Source organism: Rhipicephalus microplus, chromosome 5 (genome assembly GCF_043290135.1).
Source record: "Rhipicephalus microplus isolate Deutch F79 chromosome 5, USDA_Rmic, whole genome shotgun sequence".
Lineage (NCBI taxonomy): Eukaryota > Metazoa > Arthropoda > Arachnida > Ixodida > Ixodidae > Rhipicephalus > Rhipicephalus microplus.
Window position 1 is genome coordinate 197,448,759 of NC_134704.1, and position 25,816 is coordinate 197,474,574.

General features: G+C 44.2%; 1 protein-coding gene across 1 annotated transcript in view; it reads left to right on the forward strand.

The window, feature by feature from the left end:
- The window catches only part of Ack (activated Cdc42 kinase), a 302,026-nt gene extending 288,188 nt beyond the window's left edge, over positions 1-13,838 (forward strand). Inside the window, exon 8 of the mRNA XM_075896334.1 lies at positions 12,974-13,838. Coding sequence (XP_075752449.1) covers positions 12,974-13,216 — 243 coding nt within the window. The 3' untranslated portion in view covers positions 13,217-13,838. The remainder of the gene's footprint in view (positions 1-12,973) is intronic.
- The last annotated feature ends 11,978 nt before the right edge of the window (positions 13,839-25,816 follow it).

The window sequence follows — 25,816 nt, forward strand, 5'->3', positions numbered from 1 at the left end:
CAACTGCCACGCTCTCGAAGGAGAGTAGCAGTATTGTAAATAAATAAATAAATAAGACGTGCTCCTGCGGTCCACAATATTTTGATCACCACTGTACGTGAGAGTTACAACAAAAATTTAAAAATTGGTTGGCATCGCTCTTCTACTTATCCACTGTCAAATTCAACTCCCAGAAAACGCCCTCTCTGTTCTTTGCTGGGGCGGCTCCAGTTGAATGTGTACTGTGAGCCACAGACACCTGCTGAAAATCAAGCCGGAAAGTTAAGCGAAAATATTCGGAGATCGAGATTTTTCGAACAGTCGTGAAAACACATCACTTACTAATTACTTGTGGTGGTAAACTGCGCACAAACGGGTGCAGCCTCTGCTTCGTACGCCACAACACGCCTCCGGTAAGGAACAGCGCCCTCGCAGCATCACAGGAGGCCACCGACGGTGGCTATTAACCCAAGCTCCCAAACTCGTCAATTCCTTCTCTAACCGTAGGAGCACAGCGTCGGAATGCTTGTTCCGCTGCTTTAGTCGTTACATTATGAAAAAAAAATGATCGCAGTTTTCTGAGTGTGAACACTGGTTAGCATGCGGAGCATTCATGTTGAACTACGATAAATGTGGTTTGTAATTTGCGACAGGCGTGTGTATTATGAGTGAACAAGAGTGAACACAAGTGAACACGCACGCACGTATGCTGCGAAAGATGATGTTTATTCATGAGACGCTTTGGGTATTTTGAGCAAGATGGCTTTATGGCCCGTAAAGTCAAGGGTGAGTGGGTCTGGTTGTAGCGGTCAAAGGTCGAAATTCACAAAGACCTGATCGATGCACGTCCTGCGAACCGTAGTCGTATGATGTTTGCCCTCGTGCGTTGCTCGATCGTTTCAGCGAGTGTTGTGACTTCATGTAGTCGACCACCCAATCGTCCTTGATGATGTCGACATTGAAGTCGTGAACTATTACGAAGGGTCCTCGTTGCGGTCGTTGTTTCAGGTATTCTTTCACGGATTTGTAGACATACTTCTCCACTGTGGCACGAGATAAGTTGGGCGCGAGGTACATCGTCATGATGTTTACTCCACAGACGCTAGCGACGCAGTGCTCGCCGTTAGCGCGCTGTTGAGCGCTGGGCCGCAGTTGGAGGTCTTCGACGCAGTCGACGTTGTCACGCTTGACGTAAATTCTCACGCCGCTTGCAGGTCGTAGGAACCCGTGCGTGCACGCGGTCAAAGCGTATCCCGCAACGTCGACGTCATCAGTGGCATTCCACGTCTCGGTGAAACAAAGCACGTCCACTCTATGGAGTACGGGGTCTCGCACGACGTCCACCACGTGAGCGCCCAGCGCCCCGGTGTTGAGCAGTGCCAGGGTGAAGCGGGACTCGGACTCGGAGCCGATGCTTACGCCTCGCAGCGGCTTTGTGTTCTCGAAGCTGAGAATCTTCCGTTCGACATTGACGTATCGCAGCTGCTTTGTGTTGAAAATCCTCCACTCGACGCAGAAGTCTCCCAGCTGCTTCACGTTTTCGGAGCTGGGGATCTTCCGCTCGATGCCGACGTTCGCATTCCGCATCGCGAGCTCTTCTCAGCGCGGCCTTGTCCAGGGATGAAGTGTCTTCGAAATTGCTTGTGGTTCCGCCAACACATTGGCTGACGCTATTGGAAGGGACGTCAGTAAGTGTTTTTGCGGATTCGTTAGCATACAATGTCACCAGCGACATCCGACGTGGAGCGACCGCACAAGCCAACCGACGAAGGGCGGCGCGCCCCGCCACTAGGTTATTTATAGCGAGTGCCGGCCCCGGCCTGTGCATGCGTACATTAGCATACAACTGGCGCACGTAAAACTAAAGGTCGCGTGGTGTGCGGAGGGGAGCAGCGAGCGCAGCGCGCTGTGTTATGAGAACTAAGGGATGCACAGATGGCTGGCGGAGGAGAAGGGGAGCCTGCGGACGGCTACGGCGCACGACTAGCCCCTAGTATAACATGCTCCGCATGTGAAATTGGGATGCGTCCTTTTGTCGACCCGGCATCCTGCATATTATTTATGTGGTTTGATGTCCCAAAACAACTGTTTGATGGCGAGAGACGCCATATAGGAGAGGACCATGTTCAAGCATACTACAGAGTGGCTCTCCGTACTAAATGTGAAAGACGCACACGTGACGATAAAGAAAAATAGCGGAACTCCCTCCCCCCTTTCTGAGCTCACACCTGTGTCAGTCTGTGTTTGTTATGTCGTCGCTTATTTCTACGGTCCGTTCTTGCGCGTTGTCTTCTATCTTTAAAAACAAAGAATGCAGCTAGCTCTCCGTTATAACGAAATATTGTGTCCCAAGATGCAGATCATTTCAACATGATGAAGCAAGCTGCTGCCATTCTGTGCTTGAGATCGCAATTTTTCGGGCACACCGCGGGTGGTCTGCAAGCCATGCGAAAGCCACGTGTTATGCATCACTCCTGGAGAACGCCGATAACGACTGGGTATCACTTACGGTGTCAAAAATGGTTATTTATGCTAGACGATTCTAATGCTCGCGCTTTTTTTTTGTCGATTTCAAGCCCCTGTTCTTTTGCTTAGCCTCACTTAGACCAGGGGAGCTATTCGCGTGGTGCCCAATCCTTGGACATGTCCGATTCGCCGGAGTGCATTCAGTTATGGAAAAAAATGGCAGCATACCCACGGAATGAATAATGGAGAGTGGGGCGAAGCAACCGTCCATTCCTTCTTGCTTCCGTCCGTCCATGCGTACGTCTGTGTGTGCATCTGTTCGCCCGTCCACGGTATCCATCTGTGCGTCCGTCCCCGAGTTCGTCCATCCATCTGCCCCTGCGCCCGTCCATGCGTCCATCCGTCCGTGCAGCCATTCGTACGTCCGTCCACGCATCTGTTTTTGTGTCCGTTTGTCCATCTATTTAACACTGCAAGTACCACCATCTAGCATCTTTTCATTATATATTCCCTATACAGAAGCCCGCCATCCAGCGGACATTGCAAAGACTAAACGAGAGGTGACACACGCACACTTCCTTAGGGCTTGCGCTTTGTGTCTACTTCCCACTTTTAACCACCTCGAGTTCATGGTATATACTAGTTCACTGTATTCATGGCACTGTGGCCCAACGCTCGCTAAACATTTCTAAAACCAAGGAGGTTACGCCCAGCGAGTATAACGTAGCAACCTTTTCTTGTCAGATAGTGTTCAATGTACATGCCAATGGCTGCTAATGGGGATTGAGAGACAGGAGAATTCGGCTTTCAGTTAACGCCCACCCTGCGAATTTTTTATTGTTCAACAATGCACAGGAGAAATCTCCCACCGGCACCACCTTGCAAGTCAGAACGTAAAACTGATTACACACTACAACTACGACTACTACGAGGGACGAACGGGTGCCGCTTTAATGAGCTTCGCCCCTATAAAAAAACGGTGAGTCGTGACATGCTTGACCACGCTGACACACCAAATCTGCCAGCACATTGCCAGCGTAAAAAAGAAAATCGGCAGATGCCATGTACAGTGAGAATCGATTATATGCGACGCACGAATGAGAAATGTTGATATATGTGACTTTAAAATCAGGACAACGTTACGAGGTGGAGGTAAATGGTGGCGTACATGACTTCGGTGTCATGATTATCATGTTTGTATATGTCGTTTACCTTCATCATCTATTCACTTCACATGATGCCAAATTTAGTTTATGTCGAGCTAGCGAAATGGCCGTGAGCTGCTGTGAGCGTGGTACATTGTCATGTTCTTACATGACATATGTGCCGGGATTATCATGCATTGCACCAGTCATATAGTTCCTTATCCATTCACGTCACGTAACACCAAATTCGGTATATGTGAAGCAAGCAAAACGGCCGTGAGCGCATCATGAGAGGCCCAATATACTCCAATGTAGCGTTGACGCGCGCGCACACTAAGCACAGCGACGCTACATTAGCAAAACACGAGCACTCTGTAGTCTGACACCAGGCGCGACCAGCGTCCGTTGGCGCGGCCCGACAGCAACCGGAGCGAAATGCGACATACTGCATTTTGCGCCAACACGTTATCACGTTAAATGCGACACGTTAAATGCGTTAACACGTTAAATGCGACATACTGCATTTTGCGCCAACACGTTATCCACACAACACAGCGTCTCCCTCTTTTCGTGATGGAGGGACGCCGGACGCGCTGAAACGCACATGCGTCAAAGCAAGCAAGACCGGCGCCTGGCGTACATGGCAACGCTGGCGTGACGCGACAAAATGAACGCTGGTGAGCACGCATGCCGCGTCATGTCGAAACGTATTGACGCCTTGACTGTGGCATGTAGTCATGTTCCCACATGAAACGCATCTCATGATTATCATGTTTGCACCAGTCTCATACCTTCATCCTTCATTGGCGTCACGTAATACTAAATTTGGCATATGTGAAACCAGCAAAACGGCTGCGGGCGCATCATCAGTGTGGCATGTAGCGATGTTGTTACATGACACGCATGTCGGGATTATCATGTTTGGATGTGTCATTTACCTATGTCATCCGTTCGCGTCGCGTAACACCGAGTTTTGTACATATGAAGCTAGCAAAACAGCCACGAGCGCATCATGAACTAGCATGTAGTCACGATGTTACATGACACGCATCTCATGTTTATCATGTTTCCACCAGTATCATACCTTCGTAATCCATTCATGTCCCGTAATACCAAATTTGGTATAAGTGAAGCTATTGAAATGCCAGCAGCACATCATGAGCATTGCATGTAGTCATGTTGTTGCATGACACGCACCTCATGATTGTCATGTTAGGGTCCGTCCGTCGCTTGTGTTCGCCATGCAGTCATGTCATACCATACCAGTTTTGCAACATGTCATGTGAACGAGACCACCAAAAAACATCAAGATCGTGAGATGTAAATCATGGCATTGATGACATACATGTCAAGATTTTCATATTATGACTAGTCGAATATGCTCGTCACACAGTCATGTTATGCCATACCAAGTTCGGTATCGATACCGTGATCGAAACGGCCAGGAGAGCTAAAAGGCGTAGGCGGCTAGACAGACAGACAGACAGACAGACAGACAGACAGACAGACAGACAGACAGACAGACAGACAGACAGACAGACAGACAGATAGATAGATAGATAGATAGATAGATAGACAGATAGATAGATAGATAGATAGATAGATAGATAGATAGATAGATAGATAGATATAGATATAGATATAGATATAGATATAGATATAGATATAGATAGATATAGATAGATAGATAGATATGCTCAGTCGCCGATGTTCGCTAAGAAATGCTTTGCATTTAAAAGAAAGTTAACGCCACCTAGCCATAGTATTTAGTGAACAAAAACTAAATTTATCTTTGTTTAATGGTGAAGTTAAGGGTCGGCACTTTGCAGTGAAGAGTTTAATTTTAACTTGTGTCTTGATTGTAGCATCAATCAGATAACATCCTTCTAGTTGATTCTACCCGCTTGAAGTCTACACAGGAAAAGTCGCACCGGCACCATCTTGCGGCGAAGCTTGGGGAGGACGCTTACCATTTGGCCTGGCACCTTGAATAATTCGCGAACTCAGCCGCCATCTTGAATGCACGAGTTGACACGGCGTCGACTTGTGCTCCAAATAATTGTAGCAATGCGCGGTCGATGCGTTTTTCCTCTCTCGCTACATCGAGCGCCTCCTGTAGGGAGAAGCCCTTGCCCATCTTTGAAAAAAATTCTTTGGGGGTGCGGCGACGCGATACCAGAGACGATCTGGTCGAAAGCGAGAATATCGCCAGCCGCACCTAATTCACAAAGCTTGGCTGCTCGGCGCACTTCTTGAATAAATTCCACTGCCGACTGCTCTGGTCCCTGATGCAGGGATCTGAAGTGAATGCGCAGACACTCCGTGTCCTACACATTCAGCGTCGTCTTCTGTGTTGGCCGGTCAGCTCCCGGCTGTTGCTCATCTTCGGCGGCACGCAGGTAGGTGTTGAGTCCCTCGACGCCTAAGGTGTTCAGGAGCAGTGCTTTCTTGTGCTCCGGCGTGGCGTCCCTGGCAGCGGCTTCGATGTAGCCCTGTACTGCCTCCACGGAATAGGCTGTACACCGGGGCACTGAAGAAATGGAGGCGGAGGGATAGCCGGGTTCATGATTGCCGAAGAGAGCGTCGAGAAGAAATTTCAGGAGAGACGCGCACGTCTGTAGGCCTCGCGACCGAAGTGGCACGAAAAGGGGAGAAAAGTAGAACTCGAAGAAGGAAATAGAGTATTGGTGGGATAGCTTGCACGGGTGCTGAGTCGACAGCACGAGGAAAAAGACTGGATGCCATATTATCGCCTGATGTTCGTGGATTGAAAATCCTCCTCGCTAAATGTCGGACGCGACGCACTGAGAACACAGGGCACGGCACAGAAGCGCCAGCTGTCAAGAAGTATGCAGCAGCCAGTAGCCAAGCAGGAACTCTTTTACTAAATACAATGCTGTGCATGCATGCATGCATGCACGGCATGCACGGCATGCACCCATGCATCCGTTCGTCCGTCCATCCATCCATCCATCCGTCCGTCCGTCTGTGGGTGGATGGATGGATGGATGGATGGATGGATGGATGGATGGATGGATGGATGGATGGATGGATGGATGGATGGATGGATGGATGGATGGATGGATGGATGGATGGATGGATGGGTGGGTGAGTGGGTGGGTGCGCAGGCAAGCGGGCGGGCGGGCGGACGGACGGGCGGGCGGGCGGACGGACGGACGGACGGACGGATGGACGTGGTTGTACCCTTGAGATCCGGAAGAACTCACCAAGCCGTAATGCTTAGAGAACCAAAAACTAGATTTATTTCTTTTTCCTTTAAATAGTGAAGTATAGGACAGGTACTTTGCAGTGAATGGTTTAATTTTTACTCATGCCTTGACTTTAGCCACCAATTAGATAACCTTCTTCTAGTTAATTCTATCCGCTTAAAGTCTATTTTGCCCTCCCTGTCCCTAAACTTCAGTGCTTTGAAAAACTCTGCACCAGCATCCTGAACTATAGGGTGAAGCCCTTTACAGAACGTTATCAAGTGTTCAGCAGTTTCCTTTTTCTTTCCACACGCACTCCATACCGTGCCTACCCCTTCGTATTTGGCCCGATATGTTTTTGTTCGCAATACTCCTGTCCTGGCTTCAAACAGTAGAGAACTGCCCCAAGTATTATCATAAATCCTTTCCTTGGCAATTTCCTGCTTAACAGTTCGATAGATCTCTTGTGCGGACTTCTCAATCATGCCAATTCTCCATATATCGGTCTCAGCTTCCTTCACCTTCTTCTTTACCGATAACTCTTTTTGGTTTGGCCCCCTGCTGTTTTTAAGTATATACCCGTCAATGCTCTGGTTCGCTTCCTCCATTTTGTATCGACATTCTTCATGTACAAGTCCCCCCATTCCTTCCCCCCATTTCGCTCCTCCCCCATTTCTCTCAATCGCTTCTCAAATTTTATCTTGCTGCTAGTTTCCCTGCCCTCAAATGATGTCCATCCCGTATCACTTTGTACTCCCTGATTTAGTGCATTCCCGTGAGCTCCTAAGGCAAGCCTACCTATTCCATGTTGCATAATTTCTAATCTTGCTTGAACTTCTGATTTCATGCTCAAGACCGCATAGCGGAACGTCAGACCAGCAACCATGAACCCTTTCCATATTCCTCTCACAACATCATACCTATTGTAATTCCACAGTGCCCTATTTTTCATCACTGCTGCATTCCTGTTACCTTTAGTCGTCACGTATATTTCGTGTTCCCTTAGGTACTCGGTTCCATTGCTTATGCATATGCCCATATATTTGTATTTATCTGTTACCTCTAGCGTGACGTCATGTATTCTAGGCTCACTACTTTCATTATCATTAAAAATCATGACTGCTGATTTTTCCTTGCTGAATATGAAATCTAACCTATCTCCCTCATTACCGAAGATGTCCATTATTCTCTGCAAATCTTCCTTGTTATCGGCCATTAGCACAATATCATCTGCGTACATAAATGCTGGTAGTGCCTGTTATATGAGTTTTCCTTGTTTGACGAAACAGAGGTTGCAGCCAGGTCCACTTCACTCTAATTTGGCTTCTAATCCTTGTAAGTACATCATGAATAACAAGGGGGACAGAGGACACCCGTGCCTAAGCCCCCGTTTTACCTCTGTGGGCTTGGATACCTGTTTTTTCCCACTCTATAACTACCTTGTTACCTTTATATACATCTTTCAAAAGATTAGTGACTCCATCTTCCACACCTATTGTGTCCAGTATTCCCCACAAGTCCTCTTGAACCACGCTATCGTACGCTCCCTTGATATCCAAAAATGCTAACCACAGGGGCCTGTGTTCTTTTTCTGCTATTTCGATCCACTGCGTCAGTGAGAACAGATTGTCTTCCAACCTCCAGTGTTTCCGAAGCCCATTCTGCAGTTCCCCCAGCACCCTCTCATCCTCTATTCATGCCATCAGTCTTTCCTTTATAATCTGCATTTACAGCCTGTAGACCACTGATGTCACTGTTATAAGACTGTAGTCGTTTATGTCAGCTTTGTCCCCCTTTCTTTTATAGATCATGCTCATCCTGCTAAGTTTCCATAAATGAGGGACTTCACCATCGATTATTATTTTGCTCAATGCCTCTCTGAAAGTCTGCTTAGACTTCGAACCCAATGTCTTTATCAGCATAATTGGAATGCCATCTGATAATATACACACCTGGTAGCGCCCCCTAAGAGCGAAAATACTTTGCATGAACCCAAAGCTATGTAACGCACCACACTAGGTTTTCATGCAAAATTATTCGCATAGAACGATTTGCAGCAGGCCTTGTGTAACCCAACTATACAATCGATGGAGTGGTATTCCTGCTATATCAGTTCTCTCTTTCGGTCAATTTTCGTGCTCTTAATTGTCAATGCGTATTCGGTGTGCGACATTTTACCACCGAGATGTGAGGCTTGTATCGTTCTGTTATTTGCTGGGAAGAGCTGAAAAGAACAAACAGAATGTTTAATACTTAGAGAAAGGCAGACTATTTGCATGACTAGTTGCACAGTCGCATGTGTTTATAAGCTCATTCGCAAAATTCCGCTAAACATTTTGTCGGTATATACACGAGTAAGAAAAAACTGTGCACTTACAATAATTATGTCAGAGCGTCGATATTCTGAAACATGCCTGAGGGCCCAGAGCACACAGTTTCCTCGTAATGTGTCGCTAGAAAACAAACAATACAACAGAACACACCTTACCTTCAAGGCAAGCCAGGCAGATATTTTTCAGTCGGCTCGACAGCTCATTTGCGACCTAATCTAATGTGACAAAATTGTGTAGGCCTTTAGCAACCAAGCATGCATCACTTTCTTTCGGTACGGCGAGACCAGTGCATCACGCTATCCACACTTTTTGCAGTCCTTGTTGCAGTGCTTCCTGAAGGAAAAAAAAAATAGCAATACTTGTCACGCTCTATCAAAATAAGAAAATTGACAAAAATTATAAATAGCGTATATTTACCTATTCACCCGTAAACGATCAACGACGACTGATACAACAGCCGTTCACCAGAACCATTATCTGTCAGCTAAAGGAGACTACCGAATGGGCACATCTGTTGCGCAGATCAAAGTGATTTTCGTCAAGAGAGAAAACTGGGAATGCGTCAGGAAATAAAATGCCAATTACGAGTACGTATGAAATCCCCGAAAGCGGGACGCGGCTGCCTCTAAGAACTTAGCAAAAGAAATGCTGCTCAATGCATGCACGTCACTTAGCATGGCAGTCCTTCAGCAAGTCCTCGGAACGAAATGGCTTTGCCTCTTTCCCAACGAAAAAAAAAAAGTAGGGAAAAAAGCGAAAGGCCCGACGCACGCAGCAACTCCTTGGCTAGCGCATTCCTTTTCTTCTTTCAGGTGTTGTCAATAGACAGATTTAATCACGAGTCCGCAGCAGCCGGACGCAACCTGTTGCCATTTGCAATGGTGGTAGTAGTACAATGTACTAGTAGTACACTCTAGTAGTGGTTAGAAGAAGAAGGAGCCTAATTTCTGCAGCCCGGGAAAAACAGTGCAGCATTTTTTGGAATGGCAGGCCGCGTCCTTGCGCCTGCTGCGGACGTGCAGCTAAATATTGTATATCTTTTTGGGAGACGTGACACATGGAGTATTCCAAGGACGAAATGGCGAGACCCCAACACTTCTTTTTTTGTTTCGATGGAATACACATTCTGCTCTGTGTAAGCACGAGCGACCGGGGCGGTAGAACCAGTAGTAAAAGTTTTTTAAAGACGATAGTCTTTCTTGGGGACCTTCAATGGAAAAATTTTATTCTGTCTGTCTGTCTGTCTGTCTGTCTGTCTGTCTGTCTGTCTGTCTGTCTGTCTGTCTGTCTGTCTGTCTGTCTGTCTGTCTGTCTGTCTGTCTGTCTGTCTGTCTGTCTGTCTGTCTGTCTGTCTGTCTGTCTGTCTGTACATTTGTCTGTTTGTCCACCCTTAACGGTTCTGGGTATTCGAAGCGGAACTAGCCGATACCCCAAATGGCCAACCCCATCCGCAATGCCCACCAATGTTGCGCTCAAGAATGAGCGTTCTTACTTGTGCGATTGTCAATTAAAAACCAATTATCGCGCTTATCTGAGACACCATAACAACAGGTATATATTCTGTATGTGCGTCTTTTACTAGAAAGGCATACATAAGTAATTCTAATGACCGTAGAATTTATCACGCTGCGCTGACCATGCAACTCTTCCACGAAAAGGCGAGTATTTTCAATGCTTTGCTAAGACGACACGGTAGTGGCATTTACCCGTCACCTTGCGTTCTACACCTGATCACCTCTGAGACGGGCGCGCATGTCTGTCTCAGAGCCGCGTATTTTGTTTTTTTAGAAAACTGCCTGGTAGTGCTCATGTCTCACGCGAGACGTGGCTTGATGCGCTCGTTCGCCTCCGCTGCACGCTCGAGGCACTCTAACGCAGCGCCTCCAGAATATCATTCGCAAGTTTTTATGCGCAGAACATCAAATAAATGTTTTGTTCACTTTTTCCACACGCAAGACTGTTGTCTTTCGACGACATTTGCAGATTCACATGCAGATACAGGGCCATTTTTTTACATATTTTTTTTCCTCTCCGTGTTTTCTGTAAAGCGGCACGCGATTTCTGCGTTGCCCTTGGCTTGCCTTTGCTTTTCCTGCGCTTCTAACTTGTCTATTCTGAGAAGACCACAGTTATATGTGTTCATTCTGACAATCTTGAAGGAGCATTTCTAGTTTACATTGTTTGCATGTCTGTGATAGAATTTTACATGAGGTCACGCCTGTCTTGGACAGCTGCTTTGAGGGATTTCAAATTCCGATCCGTGGCCTTGGACCATCGAGAGCGAGCTCGACTCAACGGATACTGTTCTCGCCTCAGAAGTGGGTCATAAAACGGGGGCACGTCCGCCAGTGTCGGTGGTTGTTTTTGTGTGTTTACATATGTGTGGTACAAGGTGGTGGTGGTGGTAGTGATTAGAAGATGAGGAAAGGCACCTAATTTTTGCTACCCGGTCGGGAGCACAGCGCAGTGCGTTGTGCAAGGAGGAGAGCCCATAGGACTCCCAAGGACATCAGTGACTAGTCGTCAGCGAACCATTCGAGCTACGCGGACGTTCCCTTTTATTGGTGTCATTAAATAGGTTCGTTTTGTTTTAATTGACAGCTTTGTTTCATCCTTAGATATTTCGCAACTTGAGCCATCCAGTCGTAATGACACTTCTATGCCTTTCGCGGAGTCTTTTTTTTTTCTCCCCAAATAGCACATATGAGATCGCTGTTTTCATATATAGAAGTCAGCGAAATGTGCATTACTCGTATCTACTACAGTAATAACTAGCTTCTATAACAAAACATTGTGTACCTGTAATTGTAGACTAGGGGTTCGCGCTGTTGTACTTTCCAGGTAGCACTAAAAAATCTTCATGAGTGATGTTGTATGATTATTGATATGCTTTTTTAAGGCGATACAGAATCGTTTTTTAATGATCGTAATTTAGTTGTGAAATTACACAAACACATTGATCTGTGTCAAATTTACTCCAAGCGGTGGACATTACTTGCACGAAAAGTCAACGACTATAAGTTATGACCTTCAAATTAATTACACCTCAGGGTATACATACTGAAACTGAAAAACTGTATGTAAGATCCTATTTTGCAGTACTCACCCACGGAAATAAATTTTACGGCAGCGAGAATATAATATTTACTTCATCAAATATTTGTGGCAGAAATTCACCATTTTTTAGCCACTTTTCTTATTATAAAATCTCCTGTTGTATCGAAGAAAAACAGCCCTGCCGTAGTGGTCTAGTGGCTAAGCTACTCGGCTGTTGACCCGTTGGTCGTGGGATTGAACTCCGGCTGCGACGGATGCATTTCCGATAGAGGCGGAAATATTGTAGGCCCGTGTGCTCAGATCTGGGTGCACATTAAAAGACCCCCAGTTGGTCGAAACTTCCGAAGCCCTCCACTACGGCGTCTCGCATAATCATATGGTGGTCTTGGGATGTTAAACCTCACATATTAATCAATTCAATCAAAGGAAAACAAAAGCGTAAATGAAAGCCTATATATATATATATATATATATATATATATATATATATATATATATATATATATATATATATATATATATATATATATATATATATATATATATAGATAATAGGCTCACCCGGCAAAACTTTGTGCAAATTAAATTACTAATATTTTTGCTAGTCAATAATGTAGTCGGATTGTCACTCAAGTACTCTCTGCCAAATAAAGTATTAGAACTCAAGACCACGGATATATTGTCTCTCATTGTCTCCCAGGTATTGTTTCTGAATGTTAAAGAAAACACACTGGTGTTTTCTTTAACAGCTGCGATGGTCCGAAAGGTGTTTACATTTCCGCAGGGCCAACCGTCTGCGGCTCTTCTGCGCTCTTGTCTTCCGGGAATCTCGGAGTCCGAGTGTCGACAGGCACTTGTGCTGGCCTGGGGCAACCCGCAGTTGGCACTCGAGCAGACGCTGCTGGCAAGGCTCCAGTCTCTGGCCATAGCGGGCCGGGGCGAGTGCGAGGCGGCCCTGCGCGCGTTCAACTGGGACGCCGACCAGGCAGCCTCGCACCTCCTCGACACCAGGGACAAAAGCGCATGACAGGACCCGTGCTCCTACAAAAAAGGACTTATTTTATGTAAATGATGCCACAGTGTTGGAAAGACAACACGACATGTCTGCACACATGGGGCACATGTGTTAGCAGAAGCTTTCGTTGTGACATGAAAGACACACTCGGCGCAATAAGGGAACAAGGGAAGCGTTATCGAGGTCTGCGTGCATTGTGACAATTATAGATGTTAAAGGCCAACTCCCGGCGATTTTTCGAGGTCAGTGGATCTCAATGAAATTCACTGGGTACGTTCATTTGCACGTTTGTGCCATTCATGCCAAATTTCAGGCTTGAATGTTTTGCGGGTTCTTTTCAAATGAATTTTATAGCTTGTCTCGAAACGCCCACCTCGCTTGCCAGAATTAATGGCAACCTTTTGTGTGTGACGTTGAGTTAGAGTGTACTAGAAGTGTTGAGTGGCGTGACCTCACCTCGCCGCCCGATGCCTTTTACGTTGTCCGTAGCGGCGGCACTGCAGTCGAATCGTACTGAAAGCGCCGCGCGTAGGAACTGCTATGCGCTTCGGCTCCTACGGTGCGCTTTTCTGATGTAGATTTCTTTGTACCTGCCCATAATTCATGTCTAATACATGATGTCATAACCCTTGAAGTATGACACGCCAATCTACTGAATTTGGGCTCCATAAGAGGCCTTGTGAGAGGGTGAAAGTTATTTAGAAAAGGCGTGTCCTATTCCGATTTCTTCTGCCTTAACTCTTTGTTCTTTTGTTGGGCGTCTACAATGTTCTGAATAACTGAGCCGATTTATTGGAAGTTAGCTGTGCTCAAAAAGCTGTGCAATAGAAAAAATACCGTGTCAAACGCACGCAGAACCATGAGGCCGTAAGTGTAGAGGGGTGAAGAAGGGAATTCGAACCCCCTACGCCAGGAAATGCTTTCGTAACTCAACTTTTCAGGGTATACTAAAATATTTACTCGTGTTTACAGCGACCAAAAATCACAAACATTTAGTCGTTCTGCTGCACACACCCCACTCCCCTAGAAAAAAAACTTCCTTTGTAGCCATGCGCTGGACGTTTACAGTTGGCGAAGCTGAATATAGCGTGTCTCTGTACGAATGCGGACTGTAAATTTCACCTTTCCGAAAGTAGGAGGTCTCAAAACAAGTTGAAGACAAACGTAGTTGGACGAGAAATGCACCACGTAAAAATAGCGGCTGTTCTAAGGGGCAGCGCGACTTGAATGCGTGTACTTGTGTGTGTATATATATATATATATATATATATATATATATATATATATATATATATATATATATATATATATATATATATATATATATATATATTTGTGTGCGTGTGTGTGTGTGAGAGAGAGAGAGACGCCGTAGTGGAGGGCTCTGGCAATTTCGACTACCTAGGGTTCTTTAATGTGCACCCAAATCTGAGCACACAGGCCTAGAGCATTTTCGCCTCCATCGGAAATGCAGCCGTCGCAGCCAGGATTCGATCCCGCGCCCTGCGAGTCAGCAGCCAATTAGTCCACACGTCACTTCAAGCTTACGTGAAGCAATGAATGTTTGAATGGATCTTTCAAAAGATGTAAAGAAAGGAGAGAATTTAACACTGTCATCATGGCTTTAAATAATTTAAACGTGGTTGAATTGAAAATTAAGTTCTGGAGTTCTCCATGCCAAAAGCATGATCCTAATGTGAGGCACACTATGTTGCCATCAGGAAATGTGAGGCACTCAGCCATCAGGATCTCTTGAACATACTGTTATTTCTAAAGTATACAAGCATTTTTGCACCTTAACCCCTGCTGTGGACGAGATTGAATTCCCCCAATGTCAATCTCAACAGAACAGAGCTGCTAAACTGTTGCAGCTGCCCGCCTCGGTGGAACACTGATTAAGGCACTCGGCTGCTGAACCGAAGTTTGACCCTGGCCATGGTGGTCGCATTTTGATGGAGCTGAAATGGCTTGTTTATTGTAGAATGTCGGTGCACATTACAAAGTACCACATGTCAATATCCCTTCAGGAGAGCGTCTCTCATAATCATATTGTGGTTTTGGGGTGTAAAACCAAGTTGTTATTATTATTATTATTATTGCTGGTAATGCACATGATTGCATTTAGTAACTGGTTTCTACTGAAGCTGGAGCTCATGTAAAGTCAGATTGGTTCGAAGCAAAGTTAGATATTTGTGTTGGAGGTATGTTATTTCCTTTCCTGCAGCAAGTTGCCACTCAAAAGATTCACTTAGCTAGCTCTCATGTGCACGTAAAGTGTTATGTTAGACGTATAAGAAGACCAAAATTTAACATTTCTGAATGTTATTGGAGGGGGCATCATATGAAGGCATTATTGGAGAAGGCATCAAGCGTTCGCTGGAGCAATCTGCGGGCACTTCTCACAAAAGCAAAGTTGAGGGACCACCAGCGAAGGCGACACCGGGGCGGCGCTAGGGCCTCAGAGCGAGGTCCAATCTACCTGTGGACTGACCGGTTGGCACTCCAAGGGACCAGCAGCTAACTGATGCCGGACCACCGGATGGCCCCGGAGACGTCTAGCAGGGAGCTAGACGTACACGGTAAGCACCATGCTCCGGGCCTACCCCCTCCTTTTTTTTTAGTGCGTAACGATGGCTAGTCACTGGGCATTGAGCTTTGCAACCTTAAATGTCCGAGGCTTGGCCTCCAGGAAAAAGCAGGCTCAAGTGTATCGCTTGTTAATTGACCAAGATATTGACGTGTTAGCCATGCAGGAGACAAAAGTGGAAGGTGAGGAGGAGACCCGGAGCATGATGCTGCGGTTTACGTCTAAATATTATGCCATAGTTATTCACGCAAATGGAACTTCGGCCGGTTGCATGCTTTTTGTTAAAAAGATTCCGGGATTGATTGTTGAAAGTCACTTTTCTTGTGACTCTGGTAGAACAGTGACTTGTGATTTTAGTACTAGGGAAATTGAATGACGCGTCATTTGTGTCTATGCGCCGAACGTGGAGACAGACCGAGAAACTTTCTTTTCGTTAATTAAGCAACATTTACGGACACCAAAACGGCTTGTTTTATTGGGGGATTTCAATTGTGTATTGAGTGTGAAGGATAGAATTAATAACCGCCATATGCGAGACAGAAGTGTTGAAGTGCTTTATGACTTGCTGAATGAATCTGACCTGGATGATGTTGCAGAGTGCCTCGAAGCAGGTCACGAAGTTCGATTTACGCATTTTCAGGGAACCAGTCACGCACGTCTTAATAGGATATACATGGCAGGAGAGACGCTAGCTTAAAGCAATAGTTACACAGTCTTACCTGTCTCTTTCTCTGACCATTGTCTTGTACAATGCAACGTGGGACTTAAACAAAAAGAAAACAAATTTAGTTGGGATTTATGGAAGTTTAACGCTAAACTACTTCGGGATGACATTTTTAATAATTTTGTAATTGAGGGAATTAAGAACATTAAAGTGATCGGAGCCTGTAATGTTAGCGAGGAATGAGAGCTTTTGAAGCAAAGCATTAAAATGAAAGCCATATCGAGATCTAGTACTTTAAAATATCAAGAAAGAATGAAAGAAAATGAACTCAGAACAACGCTTAAGAAATTGATAGCATTAGAAAGCAAGGAGCCCGGTGCATATAAGGACGATATTTGAATGGTGAAACGACAAATTGAGCTAGTAGAGCAGGAACACTACAGAGGAGCCCTTATTCGAGCGAGAGCAGAGGCGTGGGCTATGGGGGAGACTCCTACCAAGCGCACGCTTGGAATCGAGAAATCACGAGCGCGTCGTTATCACATTGACGAAATAGAGGAAAATGGAATTCTGCTAAGTACTAACAGCACTATCGCTGAAGCTTTCTTTCGGTATTACAAGGGTCTCTTCGCAGCCGCATTAGTAGATGTTACGAAGTTCAAGGACACTTTCTTGAGCCGGATGCCGCAATTATCCCTCGAAACGAAAGAAGCGTTAGAGAGGCCTATAACCGTTTCTGAAATTGAATATGCAATAGATAGTCTCGCCGCTGGGAAGTCGCCGGGGCCTGACGGTCTCAGTGTGATGCGGTATAGAGCTTTTAAAACAGAAGTTTCACCAGTGTTACAAGCTGTGTTCAAGGAAGCCTGCGCAATCAAAGCGTTACCACCTTCATTTGCCGAGACGCACACTATTCTAATACCCAAGACGGATGACAAAGCAAAATTAAAACTAGTTTCGTCATATAGGCCCATTTTGCTAATCGACACTGACTACAAAATACTCATGAAAGTATTGGCAGGTAGATTGCAGTCTGTAATCACTGGAATAGTTGGGGAGCCCCAAACGTGTGGCATCAAGGGGCGCTCAATATTGATGAACACATACACAATGCGATGTGTCCTTGAGAGTTGCGATGCTTTTAATTCTCATGTTGCGATCCTCCAGCTTGATTTAGAAAAGGCTTTTGACTGCGTCTCACAAGATGTGTTATTTTCCATACTTGAACATGTCAATGTCGAATCGGTGATTACAGAGGGCATAGTTTTGGCGTATAAGAACTCTACTACATGACTAATTATTAACAAGATCCCGGGGTCTCCCATTAGGCTGGAACGTTCTGTACGCCAGGGATGTCCGGCAAGTCCACTCTTGTTTGCATTGTACAAAGAGAGCTTATGCTTGGCCATAATAGAAAACGAGACCATCCGTGGTTTCAGACTGCTTGACGCCAAGGTAAAGGTTTTGGCATACCCTGATGATGTAGCAGTGTGTTGCACCACCAAAGAGAGTGTACAAAAGACAGTTGCCGTTGTTAAAAATTTTGAAGAAATTACAGGAAGTCGGGTTAATTGGGGAAAGTGTCTGGGGTTGTGGCACGGAGACTGGACATCAACCCCAGATACCTATGCTAACGTTCTTTGGTTTAATACTCCAGTAAAATATCTAGGCATGCCTTTCCAGCACTACAAAGACACCTATGATTACTGGACAGAACAAATAAAAGAAACGTGTGAAAGGACAGCGCAGTGGAATGGCAACTGTCTCTCAATGTCTCAGAGCCACTGTATGCAACATATTTTTAATGAGCAAATTATGGTATGTGATGCAGGTTTTATGTTGCTCACGGGTGCATGTGCAAAAGCTGCATAGGATATTTGCTGTGTTTATATGGGGGTCTACTTGGGAAAAATGTAGTAGGACAATACTGTTCCGAAGAGTAAAACAGGGGGGACTAAGCCTGTCGCATCTGTTCGTGCGACAACTAGTAAATCGTTTTATTTTCTTTCGAGATGTTCAACACCCCTTCTTAAGAACGGTATGCCAGTTACGCCTTTGTCATGTTCTGCCTAACTTTGTGGTTAGCACCGCAAACATGCCCGGAGCTACGCGAGGTTTCTTTAAGGAAGTTGCGGACAGTGTCCGGTTTTTGTCAGTTCGGTTTACCAATGAATACCTTTTTTCGGTCGGGCGAAAGAAATTTTATAAAGACATATGCAACATGATTTTTCCAGTTCCTATGTATAGGTTAATTAATAGCGGGAGAGAAGGCAATGATGTTCTTAAGCGTGTTAAGAAAATGCAAATTCAGCCTAGTGCAAAAAGCTTTTTTTTTAAATTACACTCCGGAACACTACCGGTTAAGACTTTTTTAGAAAATAGAGGAGTTTATATGCCACGGGGTTCGAACTGTTTGATCTGCCGAAAGCCGAAGACAATAGATCATGTTTTTGGGTTGCTTTACAGAGAACTCTAAAAAAGGAACTTCCCTTACATTCAGTGGGTATCAGGTTTTTAAAAGTAGAAAAAGAGGAGGGGCTGCCTTTTGATCTTATAATGCTGCTTGGCCTCCATTGTCTATGGCGGGCAAGAATGGCCGGTTACTACTGTGACCCTGACAGGCGTCCGGCCCGTATGCTTTTCCGTGAAAGCATTGCTCAGTACATTGATACACTCAAACAACAAGATTTTGTTCCGGAACGGCTCTCCAGGGTCGAACCCCTGGTGAACATGAAGGAATTTTAGCACTGTAATCACTAATAGTTCCGCGACTGTTTTGTCATCACTTCTGTTTGGATGTTACTGTTTACAGTGACTTATATTGATGTTTGTACCCTGTGCGAAACCGGTAATGAAGAAAAAAAAGCTGCGGTAGCTCAGTGGTTAGAGCATCGAACGCGTTATTCGAAGGTTGTAGGTTCGATTCCTGCTTACGGCTGGTTATTTTTTCATCCACTTTTATTTCTTCTTATTTACATTCCATTGGTTCTAATAACTTCCCCTGTACATTCCTTGGCATTACTGTCTGTTAGATTTCATTAATATTGTGTTAAAACATGGAAAAACGAGCCCTTAGGTATACACTTCTTTCCCTTATTTCATTAAACGAGGGTCTCGTACTGGCAGACTTGGTGTCATTAGGTTGTATACGAGGGACTATTAATCAGCTGCTCGCTCATAATAAGTTCACGTGCTACGTGGCGCCAAACATGCGCATAAAAGAGTGTTTTCACACTCGTCGCTTGGCTTATAGATGGCACTGACTGTCACTTATACTTCTAAATTCACATATAAACCCAAAAAAGTGGATGGAGGGAAGGCCGCTGTGGTAGCTCAGCGGTTAGAGCATCGAACGCGTTATTCGAAGGTCGTAGGTTCGATTCCTGCTCACGGCTGGTTATTTCTTCATACACTTTTCTTTCTTCTTATCTACTACATTCCATTGGTTCTAATAACTTCCCCTGTACATTCGCTGGCATTACTGTCTGTTAGATCTCATTAATATTGTTTTAAAACACGGAAAAACGAGCTCTTAGGTATACACTTCTTTCCCTTATTTCATATATATATATATAAATATATATATATATATATATATATATATATATATTGAATTGAATTGAATTTTATTGGTCACACTTTTTAGGAAAAATTTTCATACACTGCGTGGACCCATAGCCATAGACTAGTTTGGGTCCAAAAAAGAAAGATTTTATAAAGGCACTCCAGAAAAGTGTAACTAAGAAAGTTATCCAATATCAATAAAGAATTAACTAAAGTTTTTACAATCTAATGTAATAAAGAATCAGCAAAGAAATATTACAGTGCATGAAATAACCGCACTAAACCGTTACAATGCACGAGAGAACGAAAACGGAATAAACACCTACTTACATATTGAAATCAAGACAGTCATCAGACTATTTATGACAGGACATTAATAAATTAGTACATTCTTCTAAATAGTGTTTTTCTAGTGCCTTAGTGAAATTGGTACACATTTTTATTTCAAAAGAAATAACATTCCAGATTTTAATACCAACAAACTGTAAAAGCCATTCACCACATACGTTGTTAGTTCGTGGAATATTCCATTTACCAAAGGTTAGTTGTCTAGTAGAACGAGAAGGGGCGGAAAACATTGACACATGAAAAAGGTGGTTGTAAATAATAACTGTGTGTACGCATCTGGCTAGTTTTAACTTCCATAGCTTGTCGAAGGGCAACATAAGTAATCTAGAAAATAAAGGTTTGCTGCGGTCGTTATACTTAGAATGAGTAATGATTCTTACAGCCCGTTTTTGAAGTCGTCTAACCGGGTCCAGGTAAGTTGTGTATGTGCTGCCCCAACACTCAATGCAATATGAGATATGACAATGGATGAAAGCATAATAAAGCATTCGTAGAGTAGCGGTATTAAAATATTGACGAGCCTGCTGAGTAAGTGCATGACACCTTGACGCTAATTTGGAACACATATTTTGAATCTGCATCTGCCAATGTAAGTTGTTATTTATAGTGACACCCAGATATTTAATTGTGGTTACTTGCTCGTCAAGAATCGTCAATTTTTATGTGTATGTCATAAGCATTAATGAATCTTAACGGAGAGCAAAACATGATGCATTTAGTCTTATCAGTATTTATAGATAGCTTATTATTCGATAACCAATGAGCGACCTTTTCCTGTTCCATATTGGGCTTCAATTCAAGATCAGTTAGATTTTTACCTGTTACTATGACACAAGTATCGTCAGCATACATCAGTATTTTAGAAGGCTGTAATATCTGCGGAAGGTCATTAATATACTAGGAGAAGAGCAATGGTCCCAGCACCGAGCCCTGGAGAACACCAGTACTCAAGTGGCTCATAGAAGACATGAAACCATTAACTACTACAGCCTGTTGACGATCTTTCAGGTAATCTGAAAGAAGTTGAAATATGGTCCCACGGAAACCATAATGTGGTAATTTACTTAGCAGTATTCTGTGATCTACGGTGGCAAAGGCTTTTTTTAGGTCCAGAAAGATAACTGTTACTAATTTATTTTCATTCAATGTAGTGTTTATTGCTTGAGTAACTGTCATAACAGCGGTGGAGGTAGAATAATTTGGTCTAAATCCGTGTTGCTGATGGGAGAGCAAGTTATATTTCGCAATGAATTTATAGAAACGATTGGCAAGAAATTTTTCGAAGATATTGTTAATTATGCTCAAAACTGAGAATGGTCAGTAGTTTGACGGTTGAGAGTGATCGCCACTTTGATGTATCGGAATAACTTTTGCAATTTTTAAACAAGAAGGGTACATGGCTGCTCTCACAAAATGGTTAAATAGTCGACATAAAACCGATCCGAGGACGTCTAAATTTTCTTTGAGAAGCCTTACAGTTATCCCATCTAGGCCTGCCAATTTATTCATTGGCATTCCCGACACAATTGATATGATTTCCTCAATGTCGATGTCATACATGACAAATGAATTGGGATTGGAATCTGCGAGACTATGTTCTTGGTTGGGTTCCTTAAATTTTTTAGCTAGTGTTGGACCAGTGGAGGCAAAATAAGTGTTAAACGATTCAATCGTATTGGAGTCTATGACATCAGGAAGCACCTTAGTAGCGGGAGGGTTTCCGACAACGTCATTTTTAATTTGCCAAAGTTTTACCGAATTACCATTAGCCTGCTCTATTTGTCGTGCATAATAATCCTTTTTACTCATTCTCATCAATCCAACTGATTTATTACGCATTGTTTTAAACTGGCACAAATAAAGCTCGTTATGCTTGCGCCGTTTACGTTTGTCATGCCAGTAATCTTTGCTTCTTATGACTCCCAAGATTTCTTTATTCATCCAGGGACATATTGGCGCTTCCCGTGAATGAACCGAAACTTTTCTGCTGCTTCCTTTGATCGCATTATTAAGAAGAGTAATCAAGTTCAAAAATTCGATATTAACTTCATCATGGTATATTTGATTAACGCTAGATCCAAGAAGAATATTTCTTAAATCCAAGTAGTCTATTTTTGTTACAAACCTCGGCCCGTCACGTTTTTTTATTCTTTAGGCAATCAACAGAGACAAACATTGGGAAATGATCTGTGATAGGCTTGTCATACACTCCGGCACAAATATATTTCTCGGAATTTGTCAGTGCATGATCGATCAATGTAGCAGACGTTGCTGTTATTCGAGTTGGTGAAGTGATGAGGTTGCGAAAGTGATACGATTTTAGCAAGTAGTTGTAATCATCGTTCACTGGACTACAGGTATCAATGTTCATATCACCAACAATAACAGCAGATTGTTTGACATTATTTGTTAGTTGACTCAGGATCATTTCAAGCGTTTCAAGAAAGGAGAGAAAACACGCACTGGGGGGACTATAAACTGCGCCCACTGTAACTGAAGATTCCAACCTGATGAATAGTGATTCAATGGCACGTGTGCTGCACGATAGTGAGGGAAGAATTGTATATGAATGCTCATTTTTTACAAAGAGAGCAACACCGCCTCCTCGAGAACGAGAGTCACGTGGCTGTGATAGCATTGTGTAATCAGGAATAACAATGTTTTCATTCATTTTTAGCCAAGTTTCAGTGACAGCGATTACGTCAGGGCGTTGTGGCTGCTGGGCAATAAATGCGAGAAGCTGATTAAGATTTTTTCTTATGCTGTGAATGTTGCTGTGAAATATCGACATGCATCTGTGAGTGCAATTGTCTTGTTGATTTAGGCGAGACATTTTGTTTGAACTGGGTACGTGTACTGGGTATAGGCACAAGAGAACCACTTATGCCACACTGCCAATCGTCTTCGCATGTCACTTGAAACACGCGCGAATTTTCAGTTTTACGCATCAGGATCCTGCCGTCAACCACCCACACATGCTTCCAGCTTTTTCTCGCTTTAGCTGTGTTGCCTTCCCAAGCAGAACCTTGTACTCGGGGCACAGATGTTCGTTTTCGAACACCGGCTCATTTCCCTCAAAACCAAGGGTCGATCTGTTCAGTCTGTGTTTTTTGGCTGCCTTCAAGATCCTGTCTCGTGTCGACATAGACAAAAACTTCATCACCACGTTTGGAAGGCCACTACCACGCGTTGAAACACGATGAACAGCATCAAGTGCATTCTCATCAAGCCTTACACCTAGCGACAACGCAATTTTGTTGTTAGTCAGAGATAGGTCCTCATTAGATACCTGTGGAATTCCCTTCAGTTCAATATTTTGCTTTAGACTGTACTGTTTAAGCTCAATTAGTTGCTTCTTAGTTTCCTACAATTCCTTATTTAGCATTGAAATTTCCTTTTGACACTCTATGCTGCGCGTCCTTGCCTCCGAAAGTTCCGAGCGCATGCTTTTCATTTCGTTTCTAAAGTCTTCAAAGCACTCATTTATGTGCCCCATTGACTTAGTGACAGCTATCAATTCGGCCTTCATAGCATTGATGGATGGGTCCTGATTCTTAATTTGTAGCAGTAAGGTCAGACATAGCCTTAACAAACTGCGCAGTCATTTCCATCAAAACCTTTGTGGCTTCTTTGATGCTGCCAGGGGGTTTGTCGGCTAGGGACTTTGCAAAGTCAGACAAATCAGCTGTTGCACACGACATGATTGCACAACAAAGACAGTGAACAAATGTGTTTTTAGAGCGGTCCTGCAGCTACGAAATTTCAGAAATTAATAATTAGGGTAAATGCGTACTTGCCTACCTGAAATGACGCAAATCAACGGTTTAGCAGACGTGAAGCACGGCTGGCAGGACCGCTCTGAAGTGCACAGTCCAGCTGCGTGGTTTCTTATATTGGCGACAGAGATGCTGCCCCTCGATGAATGCCGGAACGGTGGTGTATTCTTGCTTGTTCGTTAAGTACGGTGTCTGCCAGGATGCGCATGCGTCCGATGAAGGCCTGCTGGCTCGTGCCAACCCACGAAGTAATATTCGCTTCACCGAGTAGCATCCAGGCAGAGACGGACACTCGTTCAACTAGGGCTCATCCAAAGTTGCCTGAAATGGCGCAAATCAACGGTTTAGCAGACGTGAAGTACGGCTACCAGGACCGCTCTGTGTGTGTGTGTATGTGTGTGTATGTGTGTGTGTTTGTTTACTGTGTATGTATACAAGTTAAATTAAATTTCTCAGAACAAAATGCACCACTGACTGCCTACACTTTTGACACCTAATAAAAGAACTATACTTATTTGCTAGCTTGCAATGGTGTTACGCCCATAAAAATATTTGGAAAGCAGTTGAATTTAAGCTGGCGATACAAAATGAGGACTGGTTACAGTGAATTTACACAGATTAACAGACGAGTATATATACAACTGGCTTTTTAACATATGTTTGAGATAACCCCTTTCGAGTCCATGAGTTCATGACTCCGAAATACACGCATTCCTTCAGTTCGGCTCCCTGGCCCGGCCTCCTGCTATTATAAGCACTTGGAGCTTGGATAAAAGTGCAAAAGCACACGATTAAAACAAGATAAGCCTTTCAGAAAGGAACAGTTATTATCTTCCGCAAAACTGGCATGATAAAACTGAGTCGTCACCGATATAAGTGTTGTAACAACGTTACTTATACTTGGGCTCTTGAAACAATTGAGCGCATGTGGACTCACATAAGGAACACTGTGCTCTGGATATCGTAGAGACTGCCGACAGAATGGGCGTACAAATTAATCGCAGTTTTCATACTTCCCTCTTTGTAGTTCACCAGTAGCCACTTATGATGTAACACAGGTCAAAGCGCTGCTTGAGTGAGAAGCTATAGGCAGATCCGTGGAAATCGCGATTGACATCTTTGTGTGTGTGTGGGGGGAGAGGGGTTGGCAGGCTCTTGAAAGTGTGAATGTATCGATGCAATTTCAGCATGCCTGTATATTCACTCGTGCACCATGGCATGTAGCAGGTGCGTCCACTGATAAAGGCTCACAAACACATTAAACGCGCTAAAATGAGCAAATACACGCTTTCGCAGGCTACGGCACACGCTCTTCCAATGCAGACGCTCCTGAGCGTAGCCTCCTAGATTTCCCTTGCTTACCGGATTATCCGCGGTCACTTGGAAAGTGGCCGTCGTCGGAACTATGGTGGTGGCGCCACCTAAGTACTTAGGAGTGTCTTCAATTAGGTTTTTACGTTTTTGGAGCTTATATGCAACAAAAATAATGTAAAAACGTTTTAAAAAGGCATAAACGTAATTATAATTAATCCTACGTAAGTGACGCCATCATTCAGCAAGCAACTCTTTCAATACAACGCATAACCTCTGAAATTAGTAGCAAACGCCAAAATTGCCAATCTCAAAGGCCAAGTACAAAGACCCTTACCCTTACGTACGTAGCGCCGCCATAG